This window comes from Urocampus carinirostris, chromosome 5 (genome assembly GCF_059441175.1).
Source record: "Urocampus carinirostris isolate Australia breed hairy pipefish chromosome 5, RoL_Ucar_1.0, whole genome shotgun sequence".
Taxonomy (NCBI): domain Eukaryota; kingdom Metazoa; phylum Chordata; class Actinopteri; order Syngnathiformes; family Syngnathidae; genus Urocampus; species Urocampus carinirostris.
Window position 1 is genome coordinate 36355697 of NC_142353.1, and position 22979 is coordinate 36378675.

A 22979-nucleotide genomic window follows, 5' to 3' on the forward strand; every position below is an offset into this window, starting at 1 on the left:
GGGGCGATGACGTTTCATATGACAATACCATACAAACTAATCACAAGGACAGAAATGTAATGGCAAAATGAGGCCACCGGAGAGCAGTGTCTTTTTTAAGCAGACTTTTTCAGAAACATAGCAACAATTTCAAGCATTTACAAGAACTTCACACAAAACTCAAACATTAACCCTTAAAACCACAACATTAAAATGCAATCATTAGCAAAGATTTCAAGCATCAGTGCAAACCCTGCACCAAAGTTATATACCATTGATAAATTATTGGAATCATGACCCGGTTGTAGACAAACGTAAGAATCTAACCGTTTTGAAACGCGTGAGAACATTTCAAGTCATATTAATAGCTGAAGGTCGTCAAAATCCATTTTCCGAAGCGCTTATGCTCACAAGAGTTTACTGTGCATGCCAGGGTTCATCCCAGCTGTCTTTGGGGAAGAGGCGGACTGCAACCTGAACAGGTGGTCAGCTAATCGCCAAGCTTGGGAACATGTTGTCTTGTTTTTATTCGACATAAACAGAGAAACGTGGATTTGACATCCTTTACACCATGTATGTCAAAGTCAAGGCCAAATCCAGCACATGAGAAGGCTTTCTACGGCCTCTGAGATCTTGATTGTACACCAGTCAAGTCATGTTTGTTTGTGACGTCCTTAATCACAAGAAGTCTCAAAGGGAAACACCGAGTATTGCAAACTACTGACTATCAGTCAGTGCCCCCTGCCCACCTAAGCACCATGGGAGCCAGAGCCTTCAGTCGCGCTGCTCCAAAGCTTTGGAACAATCTACCTCCGGACCTCCAAAACTGCACACCTCTCTCCACTTTTAAGTCCCGTCTAAAAACACACCTGTTCAGGACTGCCTACAACACATAGCTTCACCATTTCCTATGTTTTTATGATTTTATGTTTTTATTTAATATTTCGCTTACAATTTTTTACATTGTATTTTTTTCATTGTCTGTACAGTGTCCTTGGGTGGCCTGAAAGGCGCTTTTAAATAAAATGCATTATTATTATTATTATTATGACAACATCCCCTGATCTAAAACCTACATGAGGTCAAAGAAAAACTTAAAAACCAAAGCATGAGGACAATGAAGAAACCTTGAGAAGGGATCGCACATGAGGCAATCCCCCTTCCAGGATGACCAGGCTGCAAGATATATTGCAATAACAAACAACAAAAATAAAATATAAAATAATTAAAGTATAATATAAAATATGAAATAAAAAGGATTGTGTATTTTTCTTAAATAATAGATAGATAGAGATAGACAGATAGATACTTTATTCATCCCCACAGGGAAATTCACATTTCCAGCAGCATCCCTGAGCTGAGAACAATACAATAATAAAGCAAAAAGAATACAATATACAAATACCCAATGTGACGTGCAAATGCCCACTGTAGCGTGTTATATAGAATATCTGAATAGTGTACACAGAATACATATTGCAATACAATTATTTTCTTTTTTCTTTTTTCAACATACAACAAACTAAAGGCAAACGGGGGGAAATAAATAATAATAATAATAATTTCCTTTGTATTGTCATTCTTTGTAACAATGTACACAGAACGAAATGTCGATACACCTGACCCGTTGTAGCGAGTCGATGCAGCCGCAGCCAACAGAGGGCGCCGCCATTATACCAATTAGGTATGTCTCGGCCGAGGCGCGAACCAGCGACCTCCTAGTCTCAAAGCGGGCACACTACCATCTAGGCTAGGAAGAACAAAAACAGGAAAAAAAGAAAATCTTCCATGCTCAAATTAAATTATTTTTTGTTTGTAAGTGGTGTACTTATTCCCCCTGTAGTCCATACATTTTCCTCTTGGTCCACAAATTGGTCCTTCTCCATTACAAATATTTCCTCCACAGTGCGAACCCACTGCTCCACGGTGGGGAGATCTTGTTTGTACCATTATCTTGTCATTATTTTTTTGCTAGCTGTCAGAAGAAGTTTTACCAGGTACTCATCCCTTTTCAGTAATATTTATTCTGTTAGATTCCCCAAATAGAGCACCTTGAACATTTTCCGTATCCCGTATCCCACAATTTTCTTTCAAACAACCCAGAATCTGTGCCAGTAATCCCAAAACCTGAAAAAAAAAACAAAGCACATACTCATTCTAGATTGAGATATTTGCGCTTTTGGCAGCAGAGCGTTGAAGCAAACGGGTTTGCCTAGGTTGAAACCGCAGAAATTTCACAGATCAAGAAGACAAAAAGAGATCAATGGCAGCTAAAAATACACCTCGTATCTTTATTATGCCAAGCAAGCTAAAAGGCACTGTGAATTGTGTTGTTCTGTTTGCATCCGCACTAGGGCTGCAACTAACGACTATTTCGATCATCGACTAGTCACAGACTATTGAAACCAAGTCAAATAATCGTATAATCGTTATTTTTTTCTTAAATTCAGCATGAAGTTCACGCAATTATGTATAAAATGATGACAAACACTATGAGATTAGTACAATGAAAACATCTTTGTATGGAACATACTGCGGATTAGATCAAAAATTAATCAAACCCAATTAGGCACAGTGCTCTTTCATTAGAGACATAAATAGACCACTGTCCATTTTCAGTGATAGGCAAATGAGAAGCACATTAAAACTATGTAAATATATTTTTCCCTGTAAACCAAGAATAGGCTAACAGCTGCAGAAACGTAAATGAAAAAAAGATATGCATTTTGTGAAGTACCGTATTTTCCGCACTATAAGGCGCACCTAAAAGTCTTAATTTTTTTCAAAAGCTGACCATGCGCCTTATAATAAAGTGCGCCTTATATATGGATCAATATTAAGTCGCAAAGTCTTGCAACTAATAAAGCAGCCGCGGACTAGATTTTCCCCCGAACGGGAAGTAGTCCGCGGTGTATGCTGGGATTTATATACCGGCGTTTCATTGGCTAACTAATGTGTCAATCATCATTTGAATCGATCACTATTGCCCAAAGTTATTCGGAGGTAAAGGGAGCGGATCCTTTTTATCATTTACAGGCTCGCATAGGCTAAAGGGACAAAACAAAGCCTGCAATTGGCCGAAAAAGATGAATGTGAATAGCATGTTGGGTAGAACTCGCGGCATAGAGTAAACAGTATTTTACTATTCTGTACTGTATTTGTAAATATTTTACTCTCCTGGATTTACTACACTCACGGATATAAGAGGACCATGGTTGCACATTATTATTGAACACAACGACTTCGGTGAGCTACTCCGGCTATATATTTTCCCAGTATCTTGTTTCAGAGTGATATCGATGTTTCTGTGATGGGTCTTTTTTTAAATTAAACTCAATTCCAAGTGTTTATTCTCGTATGCACAGTAAAGTTGCGAGCGAAAAAGAAAATAGAAACTAAGGAATGGTTGGCTTTTATTGAATCCCAAGACTTTAACCTTCTGAATGATATTTGGAACGATGCATTTGAGTGACATCGTACGGACACCGCATCCGCACGTGTCTACGACGCGTATTTGCTTCTTTGCAAGCTTTGGGAATGTTAAGGGGGTAATCAGTTGGACTGAACTATCTGACCGTTTTGTCGACGTTCCCATTGTAGCGCCTTATAATCCGGTGCGCCTTATGTATGGAAGATATAGGACCAAAAACTATTTTTTGGGGGGTGCGCCCTATAACCCGGTGCGCTCTTTAGTGCAGAAAATACGGTACATACATGTGGTCAAAAGTCTGGAATAAAATAAATTTGCCCGATTATCAACAGTTTGAAATCAAAGGCTGTTAAAAGCTGATGTTTGTGGTTTTTAACATTATAACAACTGACATTTGTTCTTCGGACTGCAAGCATTGGATTTTGAATACGTTTGTCAGGCACAGTCGGGGACCACGCTCAAGCTCTCTTTTACAGCAAAATATACAAAAATATACATACAATATCAGTGTTCATTTTACTTCTGAAAAGTGATGGGTCCCGGGGACTCGCATGCTCAAAAATCTATGGGTCCCAACAGAGATCTATGGGTCCTCAAAATTTAGTGTTATCGAGGTTGAAATTGTAAATCGGTGACAAATATATAATACAAATCTATATATTCATTCAGTTTTAATCATCAAATTATTAATTCATTTTCTGCATCAAATTATTGTTGGTAATATACCGATTAAAGGGATAACCACAAACCTGACTTTTTTTCATTTTCTCCTTTTATACTTCCTTTTTTTCTTAACTTCTTTATACAACATAATAATTCGTAATATAATGCATCAAAGCAAGTGAGCCGTTTGAGAGTCGACTCTCTTTAATGAGTTGAGCCGAAAAAGCCGGTTCTCTAAAAAGAGACGGACTTTTCACCACACAACTCGATATCGGCGTGCAGACGAAAACTCGAACCGCGAGACCAAAACAACATCTGCCGGATCTGCCTGACGAAAAGTTGAGTGCGGTAATTCTTTGTTTGAAAAAAGTAATCGGGTAATAATGACAATTTTGTGTCAAAAAAGTTGCGTCCCAGGGACGCACGTTGATTTGAGACTATGCGTCCCCAGCCAAAATGATGCATCTAGGACGCAGGGACGCGGGCCAACGAGAACACTGCAATATATAGAAATTGTACAATGTATGTCATCAAAACCGTATTGGCTTGAACGTTACTTGAATTTAACTGAGGCGAGTCAGACTCCGTTCAACTTTTTTCTTTAAATGTTCATCCACTAACGAAGTACTGCCATGATACGAGAGGTCTGATCTGCTAACTTTATTCTCCATTTCCAGGCTAAAATGCCCCTTAACTTTAGAAGGTTGGATACACGTACTTAATGTTGAGACCGTTGTTTGTTAACGCTCAAGACAGAGACGATATTGCGCATCAGCAAATCTTGGCAAAGATTATATCATTGTAGAGATGTCTCACTCTGTTGGAAAAACGTGCCTGGCAAGAATGAATTCCATTTTTGACTATTCCCATTATTGATTTTTGTCGAAAACGTCGACTAACCGTTGCAGTTCTAGTCTGCGCGACAGGAGCGGTCCCGAGACCAACAAAGACTGTGATCTGCCCCCCCCCGACCTGACTTCCCAGCCAAGAGAGGAAACACCGGAGCTAAAAAGGCCGACCTCGGCATGAACCCTGAATAAATATGAGCGCAGCTGTTGACGCTTATTTAGCGCCCGGGACGGGCGGCGATCACAAAGCGGGGAGCGGGAGGGGCGGCCGAGGGCTTCAAATAACCTTTGGCAGAGCGAATTCGTCATGAGAGCTGTCAATGAGTTATCAGACGCTAGATCCCGGGTGAATTTTTGAAAGCAGTCGGAGTCGGCGGGACACAAAAGGGTTGGCGGCTAGCTAAAAAAACGGTCGGATTTCAGCTCTATTACTGTATTGTTGCCGTTTTTGTTTCCACCCGTGCTAGTTGAAGTTTTTTTTAGGCTTGTCTCGTTCATCGCACCGACAACGGGTTCCTACAGCTAAAAGCAGGTTATATTCAAGACTTTTAAAGAGTTTTCAACGCCTTTTGAAAATTGACAGAAAACCACAATTGAAACACAACAAACAAAAACAGGTATTTCTTGCACACAATACACACATTACCTGGCACAGCTTTTAGCCATTGCGAAAAATGTTCGACGGACGGTCACTTCTGATGTAATGTACACATTCCCTTCGTCCGAAGTAAACCTCTCTGTCCAAAAGTGCTCTGTGTATTGTTGGTAAACCGAAGACATGCGCCTGCTCTGAAAAGCCTGACTGAAACCACATCACCGTTTTGATGGTTGCGTTATTGTGGTCACGCAATGTTGCCACAGAATTAAATCGGTGAATTATTAAAAAAGGACAACTGATAAATGATACTTCGAACTACAAATATAAATCTCGTTATAAGACAATTTAATGTCAATTAAGGCCTTATTTTTAGAATAATGAATTCAAAGTCTCTAAAGACTTCAAGAACCAGCAGGAACCCTTTAAAAGAAACATACATAAGAAGAATATATGAAGAGCTATATCATAAGGAGACTCAAATCCGATGTATTGATCGAATAGAGTCCGATATAGGGGTTAAAATGTCTAAGCGTGTAAGAATAAACGGGGCATAAAAGTGATACAAATTCGGATTAAGTCAACATTTTCCCTGTAAACCAAGATAAGCTCAATACCAGCACTACAAAAGTAAATGAAACAAGTATTATGCTCATTTTGTATAGTACATTCTGTGGTCAACTGCAAAGTTTGCAACAAAAGAACTTAACAATTCCCATCAGTTTGAAATCAAACGGTTTTGACCACTGATGTTTGTTCTTTGGACTGCATGCATTAAATGTAAAATACGTAGGCCAGGTACTCTGGCATAACGCTCAAGCTCTCTTCTATAATGAAATATACACGTATTAAATGTACAATGCATTTCTTCAAAACTGTATTGGCTTAAATGTTAACTTGTATCTTACCAAGGCGAGTCGAATTCCGTTTTGTTCAACTGACGTGTTCTTTAAATGTTCGTGCGTCACCGGGGTACTGCCATGATACACAAGGTTACGGGTAGTCTTTTTTTTTCACAGTATCAGGATAAAATGCTTCCAAACTTAGGAGGTTTCAGTACGCTTACTTGATTTTTGTATGTTATCGCTCGAGACGGAGACGCTATCGCACATGAGCGACTCTCAGGAGTGAATATTCATGTAAAGAAGCCTCACTCTGTTGTAAAAACATGTCTGGCAATAGGTCGACAAGGGAATTCGTTTTCGACTATTCCTTTTATCGATTTTTGTTCACAATGTCAACTAATCGTTACAGGCCTAATTATAAATTGAGTGACCTTTGAGGGAATGTGCGATTTTCATTTAAGTGGCTATAGTAAAAGAAGCTCAGCAGGCTTTCAAGTGTCTAAACTCTGAAGTGTAATTGTGGAACAGGTAGCAATTAACCCTTGATTAGTGTTCTACTTCTGCTCGATGTGAAAAGTGGCTGATGACGTCGCCATCATGCAACACTTTGAAGGAGAAACGACACCCGCCCCCACGCCGGCACCCGCTTTCAAGTCGGAACACGAAGCGTCGCCTTGCGAGTCAAGGCCTCCCGGGGCCTGCCGGTGCCCCGCCCTCATTTCGGCCTCCTCGCCATGCCTGGTCCCGCCCAGGCGACACATTCACATGCTTTACACCCGCAGCATGACTCTGGGCCGGCAACTATTGGCCCCCCTGCGCCCCCGCCCGGTTCAGGGTTCACTGGCAGACTGGGAGGAAGGCCGGAACCTCCAGCAGGGGTGGGTGTAGGAGGGAGGGCAGAAAGGTGGGGAAAACACCAGGACTTAAGCCATTGGCTTTTTGGTCGTTTTAAAGATACACTGCTTGAATTTATGAATAACAGTATTTTCAATAACTTAAATATAATTTCAGATGTGTGGGAGGTTTTCATTTAGTTCTGTGTGTGTGTGTATACATTACAATATTTTTTTAGTACAGAACAGACAGCGTAATCATAACAGCCCAGAAGATCATTGGGTGCTCTCTGCCCAGTCTGGAGGACATTGCCGGCTTGCAATAAAGCAAAAGAGCTGTCAACGTTACAAGGGACTACACTAACCTGGACCACTAACTCTTTGACCTTTTGCCCACGGGTAGGCGCGACAGGTCCCTTAAAACAAGGACAAACAGGTTCAGAGATAGTTTTTCCCCAAGGGCCATTGCCACTATAAACTAGTGTGCAAAACTGTGAAGATATATATCCTGCGACATATTTGGGATTTTTTGGGGAGCTGCTAAGGGGACGATGACGCTTCGTCAGACAATGCCATAACAACTAATGCCAGCTGTCGTTAATGACGAAGGAAGGAGAACATAAATGGCCGAGCGAAGCCACCAGAGAAGGCGTGTCAATGTCATTTTTAACCGGACATGTTTTATGTGAATTAATTTAACGCACGGTCTGTTGATTCGGACGAGAAACATGGCAACCAGCTCAAGCAACTACAAGCAGTCAACCCAAAATCCAAGGAATTTTTAAATCTCGATAAAAACACCTTGATAAATTCAAGCATTTTCAAGGCTTTCAAGCACCCGTATGAACCATGTTGAAAGTGTAAAGATTTCAATTGGAGTGCAAAAATCCCCCTAAGGCTAACCTGGCAGCAAAATCCCCTAAGGACCAAACAGCTCTGATCAGTTAGCCTTGTTTGTTTCCTGCCCAGTAGGCTTTGGAAATACCTTCAAGGCCGGATGAAGAATTGTTTATGAATATGACAAAAGAATGTGCCAATAAACACACAAACTAGGCCATTGCAAGCATGTATGGTTTGCGCATGATTTCTAGTCGAACAGCACAAGGCTGCGATCATCATTGGTATCCACGACAACGAGAAAAAAAAACGTTTTTTTCCACCTTTTCCAAGACACAAGATGCTGATAATCATGTCATGATGTACATGAATCCCACGGGACTTTGTGTCTCGGTTATCACCGGTTGACTGCTTCGCAGATTTCGAATTGAAATGTCTTTTTTGCCATTGATATCAATGTATCCTGCATTGTGTTCTGAGCAGACAACACAAAGCAAATGCCATCACGGGGACATTTTAGGAAGAGCTACGAGTGATGGTTCGGCGTGACTGTTAGAGCGCAACTGTGATAGGCTGGAGTATGCTTTACCTCAAACAATAGTGCCTGCGCACAGGTCAATGGCTCTACTTAAAATAAACTTAGATGATTCCATTAATAATAAATTCATCAATAAAATCTCTGAGGAAAGTCAGAAGAGCGCAAAGAAATGGTCATCACTAGCGGGTGCTCCATGGATTGCAAAAGCGAGGTTTCAGATCCAGCCTACACCTGCGGCTAAGCTATGTAACAGCTCTCATTGGCCACCCCAGTGGAGTCTGTATCTCACCACTGCCAATTATGATGACTTTTGCACCAAATGCAATATTGCACAACCCTTACGATACCAACGGTATCACGATAACAACTGTATGTAACATCCCACATGCCGACATTTCTTGTGTAAATACCACGTAAATTATAACTATAGCCTTATCCCCCTTGTTTTATAACCTTATCTTCTCTGTTCCTTTATCTTCTGGCTCATACCTCACTGTGAATGTGTAAAACTGGAGTGTCATGCCCAATTTCGTTGTCACAATATGTTAACCCATTTTGCAACAATGACAATAAAGGTATATTCTATTCTATTCTATTATTCATGAAACGGATGACCTGGAGCTACAACTCGTAGAAAACTGCTTCAGTCAGGACAGTTAAATCTCAATAATTGTGGAGACCCGGCTCTATCTGAGGATACCTAATGCTAGCGTGCAGCTAGACAGCCGGTCTCAGTCCAATTTCGTTGCACTTTTATGAAATGACAATAGAAAACATTCATTCAACTGCAAGAATGCAATCTGTGGTTGTATTTGTAGATTTCTAGTTGTTATTTTGTTGCAGTCTCATACTCTCAGTCGGTTAGGATGTCATGTCAAGGGAGGTCTGTCACTTACATGAAGGTGCAAAGATACTTCCCAATATTTCACTTTTTGCGGGAGGTTCTGGTCCCCATAAACTGCTATAACCGAGGGACTACTGAACACAATTGAAAAAAGAACTTTGCAGTTCTTGTTCTTGAACATACATGCAATAAAATAGACTCTCCTTCTGCCATGTTTGTCTGTACAATGGCTCTCCCCCTCAAAAAAACACAACAACGGAAGAGATTGAGGTAGTGATTAGTCAGCACATTCCCAGCACACAACAAAGTGCTGAGCCGCTGTCGGGCTTTGTGCAGTGTGACCCTCAAATCCTGTCACCTTTTGTTTTAAACGTTAGACAAAAACATAAATAGAAACAAACTTGATTAAAAAGATGTCAAACAAGAAAAAAATCACCTAGAAATCAGAAAATATAAGTTGAAAAATACAAAAGAATTAACATTAAAAAGGCTGATTTTTTTTTTTGCAAGAAACGAAGTAAAAGAAAAGTACTACAAAATTAAAGTCAAAAAAAAAAACATCCGAAAAAAAATGTTAGCGGAAATGTTTACAGTACATCTGTAGTATTTTTGTAGTATTTCTGTGGTAGTATTTCTGTATTATAGTATTACTATACTGTTTTGTAGTATTTCAGTAAAAGTATTTTTGAAGTATTCCCATAGAAGTATCCATTTAGTATTTTGTAGCATTTTTAATGTAGTATTGTGGTAGTATTTTTGTAGTAGTACTACAGTTGTGTTTTTGTAGTATTTCTGTTGTACTATTTATTTTGTAGCATTTTTACTGTAGTTGTTTCTTTTGTAATATGTCTATTGTAGTATGTTCGTACAGTAATATTTCTTTAGTACTTTTGTAGTATTTTGGTAGTATATTTGTAGTAGTACTACAGTTGTGTTTTTGTAGTATTTCTGTTGTACTATTTATGTTCTAGTATTTTTGTATTGAAGTAAAACTGTAGTGTTTTGTGGTTTTTGTGTAGAAGGATTTTCAAGTATTTCCATCGTGGTATTTATTTTGTATTTTTGTTCCATGTTTGTACTGTAGTATCTCTTTGGTATTTTTGTACTATTACAGAGTTGTTTGTACTATTTCTGTTGCAATATTTCTGTACTAGTATATTTGTATTTTAGTATCACTGTAGTATTATTTTGTAGTATTTCTATAAGTACTGGGGCGGCAATGGCTTAGGAGGTAGAGCGCTCGTCTTGGGACGATCGCAGTTCGAATCCCGGCTCCTCCTTGTTACATATCGAAGTGTCCTTGGGTAAGACACTGAACCCCTAATACCCCCAATAAGCAGGTTAGCGCCTTACATGGCTGCACGGCCGCTATTGGGAAATGTGAAGCACACTGTAAAGCGCTTTGGGAAGTCTTGACTTGAAAAGCGCTATATGAATGCAGATCATTTCATTTCATTTACAGTATAATATTTTTCTTTTCAGAATGAAAGCAAAATATTTTGTTAGGTCCCCGTTTCCAAACGCAAAATTAATATTTTGTAGTAATTTTGTATTATATTTGTATTATTTTTGTTGTAGGCACACCAAAGGGACAGTGGAACAAAGCTGGGACCAAAAAACATTTTTTATTAGTAGCAAGCGGAAATCAAAGTGTCCTTGGGCAAGACACTAAACCCCTAATGCCTCCGAAATGCAGGTAGTCTACTTAAATGGCTGTCGCCGCCATCGGTGTGTGAGTGAGTGTGTGAATGGGTAAGTGTGAAGCACAGTGTAAAGCGCTTTGGGAGGTCTTCTGTGACTTGAAAAGCGCAGTAGAAATGCAGACCATTTCCCATTTAGTAGTTTATTTCGTTTTATATGTAAATTGTTTCATTTTGACCATTTTCGTTTGACGGGCCGCATGTTTGCCCACCCCTGGTCTAAATGCATCCCAGTATATAGACAGGACCAGTTTCTCCTCCTCCTCTTCTGCTCTTCTCATATCATCAGTGTGAGTGAGTAATGTAGTGGAAAGCATCAGCTGAGGTCATGCGCTGACAAATTTGCGGCGGCATCAAAAAGAGTAGAGAAGGGCTTGGGAAATGGCATTAGAGGGGGGGAGGCCGGGTGGGAAATCGTGTCGACTTTGGCCCCGACATAAAAGTCAAATCTAGCTGCGGAATAGAGAACGCACGCATCCAGCTCCAGACGGACGGGGCCCGTTACGAGACAGCTTTTAGACTTCCTAGCGTGCGGGCGGCTAGAGAAGGAGAGCTGGATGCCTTCTCAAACCGCCAGAGCTGTCATTATAGTCTAAATGCGGCAGCCCACAAGTCCTGCCAACTCCGAAAGGTATAGCGGCGTCGGCTATCGTGCTTAACCTCATCTCAGGCGCTTTGCTTATGTTTGCAGGTCATGACTAAGATGTATAGATTTTGAGGAGATCCATTCCCATGTTTGGCCATGTCATGATTAGAATGAGGTCTTTGTTGGTCATTGAAAACAATCGAGATAGTTATGAGCACACAGGGTTGGGTAGGGTTACTTTAACTTGATTACTTTCAATTACTTTTGGATGACTCCAATACCAAATATGCTAATAAAAGACAAAAGAAACTAAATATGAATAAAATGACTAAAATTTGTGCAGGCTTGGGGAGTAACAGAATACATGGAACGTCAAAAATGATGTTGGCAAGCTGTTTGGATTTATTTTCATTTTGTTTCTGTCGCATTTTATGTTAGTTTTGCCGGAGATCAAAGCCAGGAGAGAAAGCTTACCACGTGTTGTGAGTCATCATTTGATTCATATTTAGTTTATTTTGTCTTTTATTAGCATATTTGGTATTGGACTAATCTAAAAGTAATTGAAAGTAATCAAGTTAAAGTAACCCTACCCAACCCTGTGAGCAGATCAATTGACTGTTGTTAAATACTTTGTCCATAGTACTCACAGAATTCGCACGCCTTTTTTCATGGCCATATTCAAGCACTTTTACAGGACTCTAAAAGCCAATTTCCTGTACCTTTAGAAAAAAAATCCGTTGTGAACCATGTTTTTTGCAGAGCCACAAAAATGTCTTTAATTTACATATGCGATTTTTTATTTGCATGTGCATTTATCAAGACATCTGATTTTTAGATATTGAGTAAATCTCGAGTACGTTTGTTTTTGAGACAAATATCTCTCATATTAGGTATTGGGTAAAATGACTGTAATATGCAGCTTATATTTTCAGTTGCAGGAAGTTCTTCCTGTTACAATTTACCACTGAGAAACGCTACTTTAATAATATTTTACATGGCCAAGAATAAATGTCCATAATTGATGCGTAATCCTTGCACCAACACACATTTTATAGTGCCCTGTTTAGCATGCACCTGTCCTCTTGGGCGCAGCCCGTAGGGGGCGATGACGCTTCATAAGACGATGCCATACATAATAATGCCAGCTGCCGTTAATCCCAAGAGAAGAATTGCGACGGCAAAGCGAGACGACCAGAGAGCAATATCCGCATTATTCTTAAGCAGGCTTGTTGAGAAACATGGCAACAATTTCAAGTATTTACAAGACCTTCACTCAAAATTCAAGCACTTTTTAATGCTTTAAACACAACATTAAAATTCAAGCATTTTCAAGGATTTCCGGCGCCTGTACGAACCTTGGGGTTGATACTAAATGTGGCTGTGCAATAACCCTAACGTCCAACAGTATAAATGACAACTACAAGGTTACCTTTTCATCGTTTAATATCTGGGATGAACAAAACATTCCCTTGAACATATTTGATTTTCTTTCATATTAATGTAAAAAAAATCAATTTATTCATCTCCCAACTGTGTATCCCGATATATCCGATGATAATTATTGTGATGGTCCTCCACTTTAGAACTACAATAAAAACCTTGCGAACGACCCCAAAAAATGTTTAAATCATGTTTATTTATTAATCAGCCATTACGTATTCACTGGAATAATGATTCTAAATGATTAGTATGATAGCTACTCACCTTTGTTACTTGAACAGTAGCTACAAACATTACCTAAAGCCTTAAAAGTATCCATGTAGTATTTATAACCGCCGGGGTTGCGCCTAATACATTAATCCCTTGTTATAACGCGGTTTACTTTTCACGGTTTCGGCACTTCCTGGATTTGCTTCGTGCATTGTGTTCTGCATTCAGATTGGCTGAACTGTCTCCCTGCTTATTATTTGACAGTACAGAAGTTATTTGTAAAAAAAAAATGTTTAAAGAGTAATGTTATTTGTTAGACAAATGCTGGAGCCAGTAAAATGGGTTTGTTCTTTGGTTTTAGTGTATAACAGAGTATTTATACATCCATCCATTATTTGCACCACTTATCCTCAGTAGGGTCGCGGGGGTACTGGAGCCCATCTCAGCTATCTTCGGGCAGTGGACAGGGGACACCCTGAACTGGTTGCGAACCAGTCGCAGGGCACACAGGGACAGACAACTCACTCACTCATTCATACCTAGGGACAATCTGGACCGGCCAATTAACCTGACATGCATTTTTTGGAATGTGGGAAGAAACCGGAGTGCCCGGAGGAAACCTACGCAAGCACAAACAGAACATGCAAACTCCACACAAGAGGTTCGATCTCATGACCTCAGAACTGTGCCGCACACGTGCTAACCACTGCGTTGCCGTGCTGCCCCACAGAATATTTAATTGTATAATATTTGTAAAAAGTTAATGAGAATAAACGTTTTTACTTTATGGATTTCGCCTATCACAGGTACTTTTGGAAACGTGACCCCAGCAGTAAATCAGGGATCACCGAATATATGTCATGGTATTTTATAGGACAGTAGCTCTCGCTTGTTAAACTTTGAAGCACATATGAATCAAAACAATCTGTTCAGTCCAAAAACCCAAAAAAACAGTCAACATTTGGACATGAACAAGCCAAAGCAACCGAACCGTTCCACTGTTCGGCCTCCCAAGGAAGCCGCAGTCTCCACATTGCTGCGCGTCGCCCTCAGAAACTAGCAACTGTGGTGCGTTCAATGCTGCGTGTTTTCTGAAGTTCTCCCCATGCCAACGTGTGCACAAAAAAAAAAACCCGAAAGGTCAGCCCGGACAGCACAAATATTTTCTCTCCAACAACAAAAGCGTAGCTAACTATAGTCCTCAGGTCATCACATGCATCAATCATACGCAAGTGAAGAATGAAATAAAAAGAAAAAAAACTGTCATCATAAGCAAAGAGCAAACACAGACCGCCTCAAAGCTAACCTAAATAGACTAGGTGCGGTTTTTTTCGACGTCCGGCACTCGCGCGTGGTCAACGGGTGGCGCCAAAACGGCCACGAGAGAGGAGGAACATGAGCGGCAGACATTTTTCATTTTGCCATGCATCGCTCACATGACAGAAAAGAACCTTGTGGATGCACATAGGATAGAATAGAAAAGAATAGAATAGAATACAGAGGCTGCCCTACTTGCAAATGAGATCGTTCGTAAGTTGAATTTGTTCGTAAGTTGCTTCAGTGCTATATTTTGAATGTTTAAGGTTTATTTAAGTATGTTTAAGGCTTGTATAAGTAACCTGTATTGTTTTGTACTAAAAAAATAAACATTTCATAAAGTAATATGCTCTATAAAAATAAATTAAGTTAAGTTCAACTTACTTTTGGAAGATAAGCTTCAAGAGTTAGGCGACTTCCTCCTCCGTGGTAGAAAGTGGTCGAAAAAAAGCGATCCAACCATTTTCTCAACCGCATCAAGCTTCCTTATTCCACTTTCATTTCAAAAGAAACAGCTCGCCTCTTCTATACACTTTACACCAACCATATTGAATGGATGCACGAGACATTAAACATTAAAAATGGCAAAGTTCTTAGCGCGCTGGAGACACAGTATAGAATATCTATTCACAAACTAGGAAGAGGAAGCCAGATTTCTTGTTTGGGGTTGATGCTAGGTGAGCTCTCACAGCGCCACACGCTGGTAACGGCAGAAAGGAGTACTACAGTACTGTCCTCTACTCGGAAAATGGCGAAAACACAATATTTTACTAACAGCAGTGGATATATTTCAACATCCCGAAGAAAATGTTCGTGTCTACCGTTTTTCGTAACTCAAATGTTCGCAAGTAGAGAAGCGTCTGTAGTCTTAATTGTCATTGATATCAACGTGATGAAACATTTTATGCAACACGGTTAGACATGATGACAGTTGGAAAAACGGGGGCTCATCACTTACACTAAAATAGGGGTCAGGAACCTTTTTTAACGCAAAGAGCCATCATGGCAAAATATTTCGATTTTTTTGTTTTGAGACAAAATTTAGCAAAACCGTTAAATCTGCTTTCCAGACAGAATTTAATTCTTCAGCCCCTTCTCTGTGTGACGTTAGACTAAACTCGTCTTCTTCCCACAGTTCCAATGGATCATTAAGGGTTATTTTGACCTTAATTTTTTATTTTTGTTTAGTTTATGGGTGCAGTTCCCTTTCAACACAGTGGGGGCGTGTGAGAGGGGAGAGTGCTGTGTTATATAGCTCCACCCACCCTATCAAATTGTTCTGTGTACTTGGCTAGCGTTTTGGGGTATTTACAGGTTGTTGCGTTTACTTTTATCATAAAGTATGTCAACAGTGAACTTCTATTGTTTAATGAGCTTCCATATTAATGATTCTTTAGTGATGTACAGCCAAAACGGGGTCTGTTGGTGTGACACCTTGATTGTAAACTGTAGGTAAATCTGTGCTTTTTGTATACTAGACTGAACAGTTTGCATTCCTAGAGTAGCTTCGGCTATGCATGCCCCAAACTCGAGATAGAGCTTAACAGAATTGGAACGCTATTGAGGATTTTGGGCAAGTAGCATCTTTATATCGAGCCATATGTACTCATGAGAAGAGCCATAGGTTCCAAACCCCTACACTAGACCATCACTATGCTCAAATGCTGTATACTGTAGTACAGTATGCCTTCCCTTCATTTCTTACGCTGACCTACATTTTAAACCAGTGACAAAACAGAACAGGTATGTTCCGAATGCATCTACACAAGTCAAATAGCAAACATTTACGGCAAACATTAGAACCATTTCAAAGGCTTATCAGCTTCGTAATCAGGCTTCCGATCAAATATTTGTTAAGCGACATCAGATATTTACGGGGCACTTTTAACGCAATGTTGGCCGAGACCACGAGGACCGATCATAAAAGACATCCGGAACCGGAAAGCATCATTGCCTCTGAGGTTGAACTGTTCTTAAATAAATCTGTTACTCTGGATGAAAATGAAGTACCGTACATTAAACATCTATAGACTTTGATAACCGGTCAGAAGAAGCACCAATACATTATAAGTGATAAACAGTAGCACGAGAGGATTATTCCATCCATCCATTATCTGCACCGCTTATCCTCAATAGGGTCACGGGGGTGCTGGAGCCCATCCCAGCCATCCTCGGGCAGTGGACACCTTGAACTGGTTGCCAGACAGTCGCAGGACACATAGAGACAGACAAGTCACTCGCTCATTCACACCTAGGGACAATTAGGAAAGGCCAATTAACAATTAATAACTGACATGCATGTTTTTGGAGTGCCCGGAGGAAACCCACGCAAGCACAGGGAGAACATGCAAACTCCACACAGGAGGTTCGATCTCATGACCTCAGAACTGTGCTGCACACTCACCAACCACTGCCCTGCCGTGCTGCCGAGAGGATTATAGTTAAATATAATGGTAAACTACACGTTTCAACATTCTATACAGCACATGCGTCAAACTCATGCCCTGCGGGCCATATGTGGCCCACCACATCATTTCATGTGACCCATGAGAGCTTAAAATGTATAAAAATGAATGTATTAAGAGTGCTTGGACCAAAAACTACATTTCCCACAACGCCAGTAGACTGCAATACATACGAAGTGACGGATGAGTGTCACTACACGGCAGTGTTTCCAAACAATAACAATGAGTGGAATTGAAAAATAGCCCAAAAATGTGGGAAATTATTTTGTCATGTTTAATTCATAAATTATGTGTGTGTTTTTTTTTCCCATGCAATTTTTTATGTTATAGTCGGAAGTATTTTACATCAAGGAGTCATTAACTGATTTTACATACCATTCAAATACATGTAAGTTACATCAGGCCCTTTGAGTACAGCTATTATGCTAATGTAGCCCTGGGTGAAAATGGGTTTGACACCCATGCTTTACCGCAGTCAATTTAATGTAAATATAGGTAATTAAAATTCCAGTGTGGCCTGGAAGTATAGTTAATTAATATAATAGCAATCACCTACTCGTGTTCACATAACACCAGACAAACACAAACATGACCACAAAAAATAAATAAAAACAAGCATTACATCCTGCGTCAACTTTACAACTGTGCAACAGAACAGATATTTAAAAGTTGCAAAATCTGAGGTGTATGAGGGATTCTATACGACACAGCATCCACATATAAAACTAGGAGTTTAATGAAACAAGTTTAGATAACACAGACATTTTCCGCACCTGAACGCACCATCTTGTTTCTGTGAGCCACGCCCGAAAGTATCCCCTCTACGATGCCCGCACACACAAACTTTAGGGGTGCAAAGTTAAACGCAGAGTGTGCGCACATTAGAACGCTACAAAGCACAAAGTACAAAGCTTTATGATGGCTAAAAACAAAACACTTAAGTTATTAACGTGCATGGATTCCACCGCATAGGCGCCAGTTGCAAAGTAAGGGTGAGTGGGCGGGTCCAAATATCGAAATTATCGATTCACGTTTTAACCATCACTATAATAATGTGGTACGTGGGTCGTAACATTATCACTTTCAAATTCTGTCCAATTGTCTCATCTCATTAGCTGCAACCCTTATCCTCAGCAGGGTCGCGGGGGTGCTGGACCCCATCCCAGCAATCATCGGGCAGTGGACACCCTGAACTGGTTGCCAGCCAATCGCAGGGCACACAGGGACAGACAACTCACTCGCTCATTCACACCTAGGGACAATTTGGACCGGCCAATCCACCTGAAATGCATGTCTTTGGAATGTGGGAGGAAACCGGAGTGCCCGGAGGAAACCCACGCAAGCACGGGGAGAACATACAAACTCCGCACAGGAAGTCCCACACAGGAGGTTCGCAAGACCTTTGAACTGTGCCGCACACGCGCTAACCACTGCGCCGCCGTGCTGCCCCCGTCCAATTGTGTTTACACTAAATTTGCACTACTGACTTTATTTACAAAATATTGTGCAATGGAAGCAATATTAGTTGTGTTGTTGACGCTTCTATAAAGAATATATGTATTTTTGTTGTATCGATGCTTTTTTGGGGGTTTGATTCATGATTTTTGTTCTGAAACAGTTGTAATTGATTCTTTTCGCATGACATCACGCGCATCCCCGAATGTAAACAGTCGGCCATATTGGATGGGTCTACCAGACGCGGTTTGATGTTGTCACGGGTATACACCAATTTTGTTGGATGTTTAAATGAAAGAGGAATTTTGGAGGGTTTGATTTTGTGACTTTACTGTTCATTTCCAAGTACTGTTACGTGGTGAGTGAAAGTCAGAGGGAGACCCTTACTTGCAATGCTACTTTTGGGTATAGTGGGCACGTGCCATAAAACCTAGGCGAAAACATTGTGCAGTTTTGTCAGCTGAAATGAGGTAAAAACAAACAAAACCTGTCCCAAAAGAGTGAAACCTTATGGGGGGGGCAAAGATGGGTTCCGAATTAACGCAATACCACCCCTGAGGATGACGTGGACATGCTAAAATGCCTTGCCCATAATAAAGAAGGGTTGCCCAGAAATCGCCTTATTTAAACCCTAACCCCTACACGAATCTCTTTCATGGGTCTTCATTTTTCATCAGTAAACATATGTTGTCGTAACTTAGCCCGGAAAATTTAACGACAGACAAACTAAAGCTTTGAATGTCAATCGGAATAATAACGAGGTAAACTTACACCCACCCAGCATGGCCGCCACTAATTGGGTTGCCAGAGATTGTTTGCGTGATTAGGAACTATGTATAGAAATATATAGATTTTTTTTTTTGTGTTGATAAGTTGGGGTGCGCCGTTTGAGGTGTCCTTAAAAAGTTAAAAGTAGAATATTTTATCTATTATTAAAGTGTTAACAATGGCCAACTTAGTTCAAAGAGCCTTTATTTTTCCCCACTGTCCTGCTATGTACTTTTATCAGAGCAGTTCGGGACTTGCAACACATTAGGAACCAGGAATGGGGTGGAGAGGGATTTCATGCTCGTGGTTTTCCGTTACTGTATTATGAAAATGTTGAAAGTAAGAAAAGGACTGTTTCAAATGCAGTCCAAACGCAGACCCAAACTCCTAAAAAGATGACTTTATTCGAGCGTGTCTAAGAAATTCACATACTTGCCACACTAGCAGTATGACAGAGGATGCAATGATGATTTAAGCCAAAGGATGGCATCAGAAAGTAGACATTTTTCCAAATTTCTCAATTTTCAATCTTGCTACTCTCTGCCGCCATCTTCTGGGTTAGCTCATTTATCAAGTACTAATGAACTCTTGTTTTGGGGGTTGTGGGTTGTGTTGAGACAGTTTTCTTACTTTTACCATTTTCAGGCTACACTAGCAAAAAAACAGAGATCGAGAATGAAATCACACTCCATCCCTTTTTGCTCTCAGTTGGGCATTTGTTAACACACATTTAGAAGGAAAATATTCTACTTTTACCTCTTAAAGACAACGCACCCCACCTTTAAAGTTGTCATTGTAGTCATTTAATACCAAATAGAACATTTTAGAGCTTAAAGTCTTTGTGCTGGAGGCAGCACAGTGGTTAGCGCGTGTGCGGCACAGTTCTAAGGTCTTGGGAACCATCTGTGTGGGTTCAAATCCAGCTACCGGACTTACTGTGCGGAGTTTGTATGTTCTCCCCGTGCTTGTGTGGGTTTCCTCCGGGCACTCCGGTTTCCTCCCACATTCCAAAGACATGCATTTCAGGTGGATTGGCCGGTCCAAATTGTCCCTAAGTGTGAATGAGCGAGCGAGTTGTCTGTCCCTGTGTGCCCTGCGATTGGCTTGCAACCAGTTCAGGGTGTCCCCTGCTTGCTGCCCGATGATTGCTGGAATGGGCTCCAGCACCCCCACGACCCTACTGAGGATAAGCAGTGCAGCTAATAAGATGAGATGAGTATTTGTGCTGGGTTTATCATAATTATGAGCTAACTGGAGAGGCGGCTTAACGTTTAAACAGTATTGGATCGCTATCGATCGATAATACTCCGTGTTTACTCGATTGGATCGACACCAAAATGCAAAAAATGCCCCAGCCCGACTGCAAAGGGAACCATGCCCACACTTTTACACACTCTCTCTCGCACTTGCTTGCACTCCTGTCAACGTCCACCAAGGAAAAGTTGGAAAGCACTCCACTTACTTGCACGATCTCCCCCTCGGCGCTGATGGTTGCTCCAGCCTTGGAGAAACGTCCCTGCAAGCCCGTCGTGTACGTAGTGTAATCCCCGTTGGCGCTGGACTCGAACAGGACCACTTCCACATAGGCCGTATCCTTGGCGAGGGCGACGCGGGGCTCCGCGGCCAGCATGGCGGCGAGGAAGAGCAGCGCCGCCGCCGCCGACGAGCCGGGATAGTGGTGGTAGTGGGGCTGGCCCCGCTCGGAGTCACCCCGCCACGGAGCCACCATCGTCGGCATCAACAGCAGCATCGTCCTGGTTGTCGTCCTGGAAGTCGCGGGAGTCGTCGTTATCATCTCGCCGGCTGGATCAGCGGCGCCGAGCGGAACGGCATGTCCGACGCCAGGCGAGACAAACCCGCGGTGCGAAGCGCGAAAACGGGTTTTGTTTTTCTTGTTTTTCTTTTTTCCTTTTTTGACGGGGAAAGGGGGGGAGGAGGATCACGAGCGAAAATGTGCGGAAACACACCGGGGGGAAGCGTGTTTAGTTCACCGCTGAGTCTGTCAATGACACTGGGCTGCCGCTGCTCAAAGCCTCGTCCCCCTCCGCTTTCCCCCTCCCCTCCGTCCCTCCCCCTTTTTCTTTCTCACCCCTCCCTCCTCCCCCGCCCTCCTCTACAAAGCGGATCTCCTTTGATCTCAAACACGTGATTTTTCTTCCAACTTTTTTCTTCTTCTCTCCCTCCCGAATGGATTTTGGCCACGCCCCCTTTCACGCTCAAGTGTACTCATGGTAAATCCGGGTGTTTTGAAGGGAAGCGGCTTTTTCGGCTTGGCTCATAATGAAATAAGAAGAGCTGACTCGCTTGACTCCCAGGCGGCTCTGTGTATTACTTTTCGTTGCTTTTAAGCAGTGCTTTCTGTCACGCCCACCCTCAGAAGAAGAAATCCTCTCACGTTCCCTCAAAAAGTCTGTCTGGGTTAATTATTTTTTTCATGGGGTCACTTCAGAGTCTGATCCGAAAAGAATCGATTTTTTTTATTTTTTTATCGTCATTCATTTTTTAGTTTGGTCACCTAATGACTCCCTACACCTCAGTTGGGTTGAGCGAGGGGGCTGGGAATCCCCTCCTCTGAATCAATCTCTCAAAAAGAGTCAGAAATGACTCTAGCCACCTCCCACTAGGGGGATCTGGCTGTGGTATATATATATATATATATATATATATATATATATATATATATATATATATATATATATATATAATATCATTCATTTTTGCCATGCTGAGTTTTTTGTGCATTTCCTTTCCCTCATGTAGGTTTTAGGTCAGGGGATGGTGTAATCGTAATCTGTATAGCCCCTTGAGATTTCCTGTGATAAAGAGCTATCCAAATAAACATTATTTGACTTCCTCCACTTCATACTCAACGCTTATACTGTATTCTGCGCTATATGCATAGTGTGGAGGTTAAATGTTAGCAAAACACTGCCAATGAGATTGCCACTGCTCCCTAGTGTAGTGGAGGTGCAACTGCACTTGATTCTTGGAAAGTTTAAAAAAAGAAAAAGAAAGAAATTCCTTTAGGTAAAACGTGCCCGCTCCCCCCTAGGGTCGCTCACCCCACTGTTTGAGAACCACTGTGTCAGGACCAGAACGGAAACAGGACCCAATTGCGTTGCATTTACCAGCAGTTAAAGAGATCGTAAGCCGGGACGGGACAGCAGACGTGGTCAGGATTAAAACAGGTCGTAGCCGGAGACAGACGGGAGCAAAAACGGGACAGGTGGGAGTCAGGGTCAAAAAAGGCTTGCCTAGTATACACTGAGGTTCGCAGACGGACTGACAACAGGGGACTGACAGGACTGGGTTCAAATAGTGACAGGGAGCGAATCAGAACCTGTGGCGGTTGGCGCCAAATGAGCGGTCATAGGTGAATCTCATCGGTAATCATGACACTCTGCCTTAAAGGGACACTGTGTAATCATAAATACATGAATTATCATACCAATGCTATTTTTAAAGAAAATGTTAGGTTGAGAAATGTGTATTTCTTTTACATAGTGGAATGCCTACCTAGAAATTTCCGCCATGTTTGTCTGGCGTCTTGCCGCTACGCTGTGCTCTTGGCACTGCTTTTCGTCCGCATGAGACAACACAGTGCCATCTAGTGGTCAAATATTACA

The 22979-nt window shown here is 41.3% G+C and overlaps 1 protein-coding gene across 2 annotated transcripts in view; it reads right to left on the bottom strand.

Annotated features, from left to right (window-relative positions):
* The window catches only part of znrf3 (zinc and ring finger 3), a 129544-nt gene extending 108157 nt beyond the window's left edge, over positions 1–21387 (bottom strand). For both annotated transcript variants that reach the window (XM_088336618.1, XM_088336617.1), the window contains exon 1: positions 20816–21387. In XM_088336618.1, the coding sequence (XP_088192744.1) occupies positions 20816–21148 (333 nt within the window). In that variant the 5' untranslated portion in view covers positions 21149–21387. The remainder of the gene's footprint in view (positions 1–20815) is intronic.
* Positions 21388–22979: the final 1592 nt, after the last annotated feature.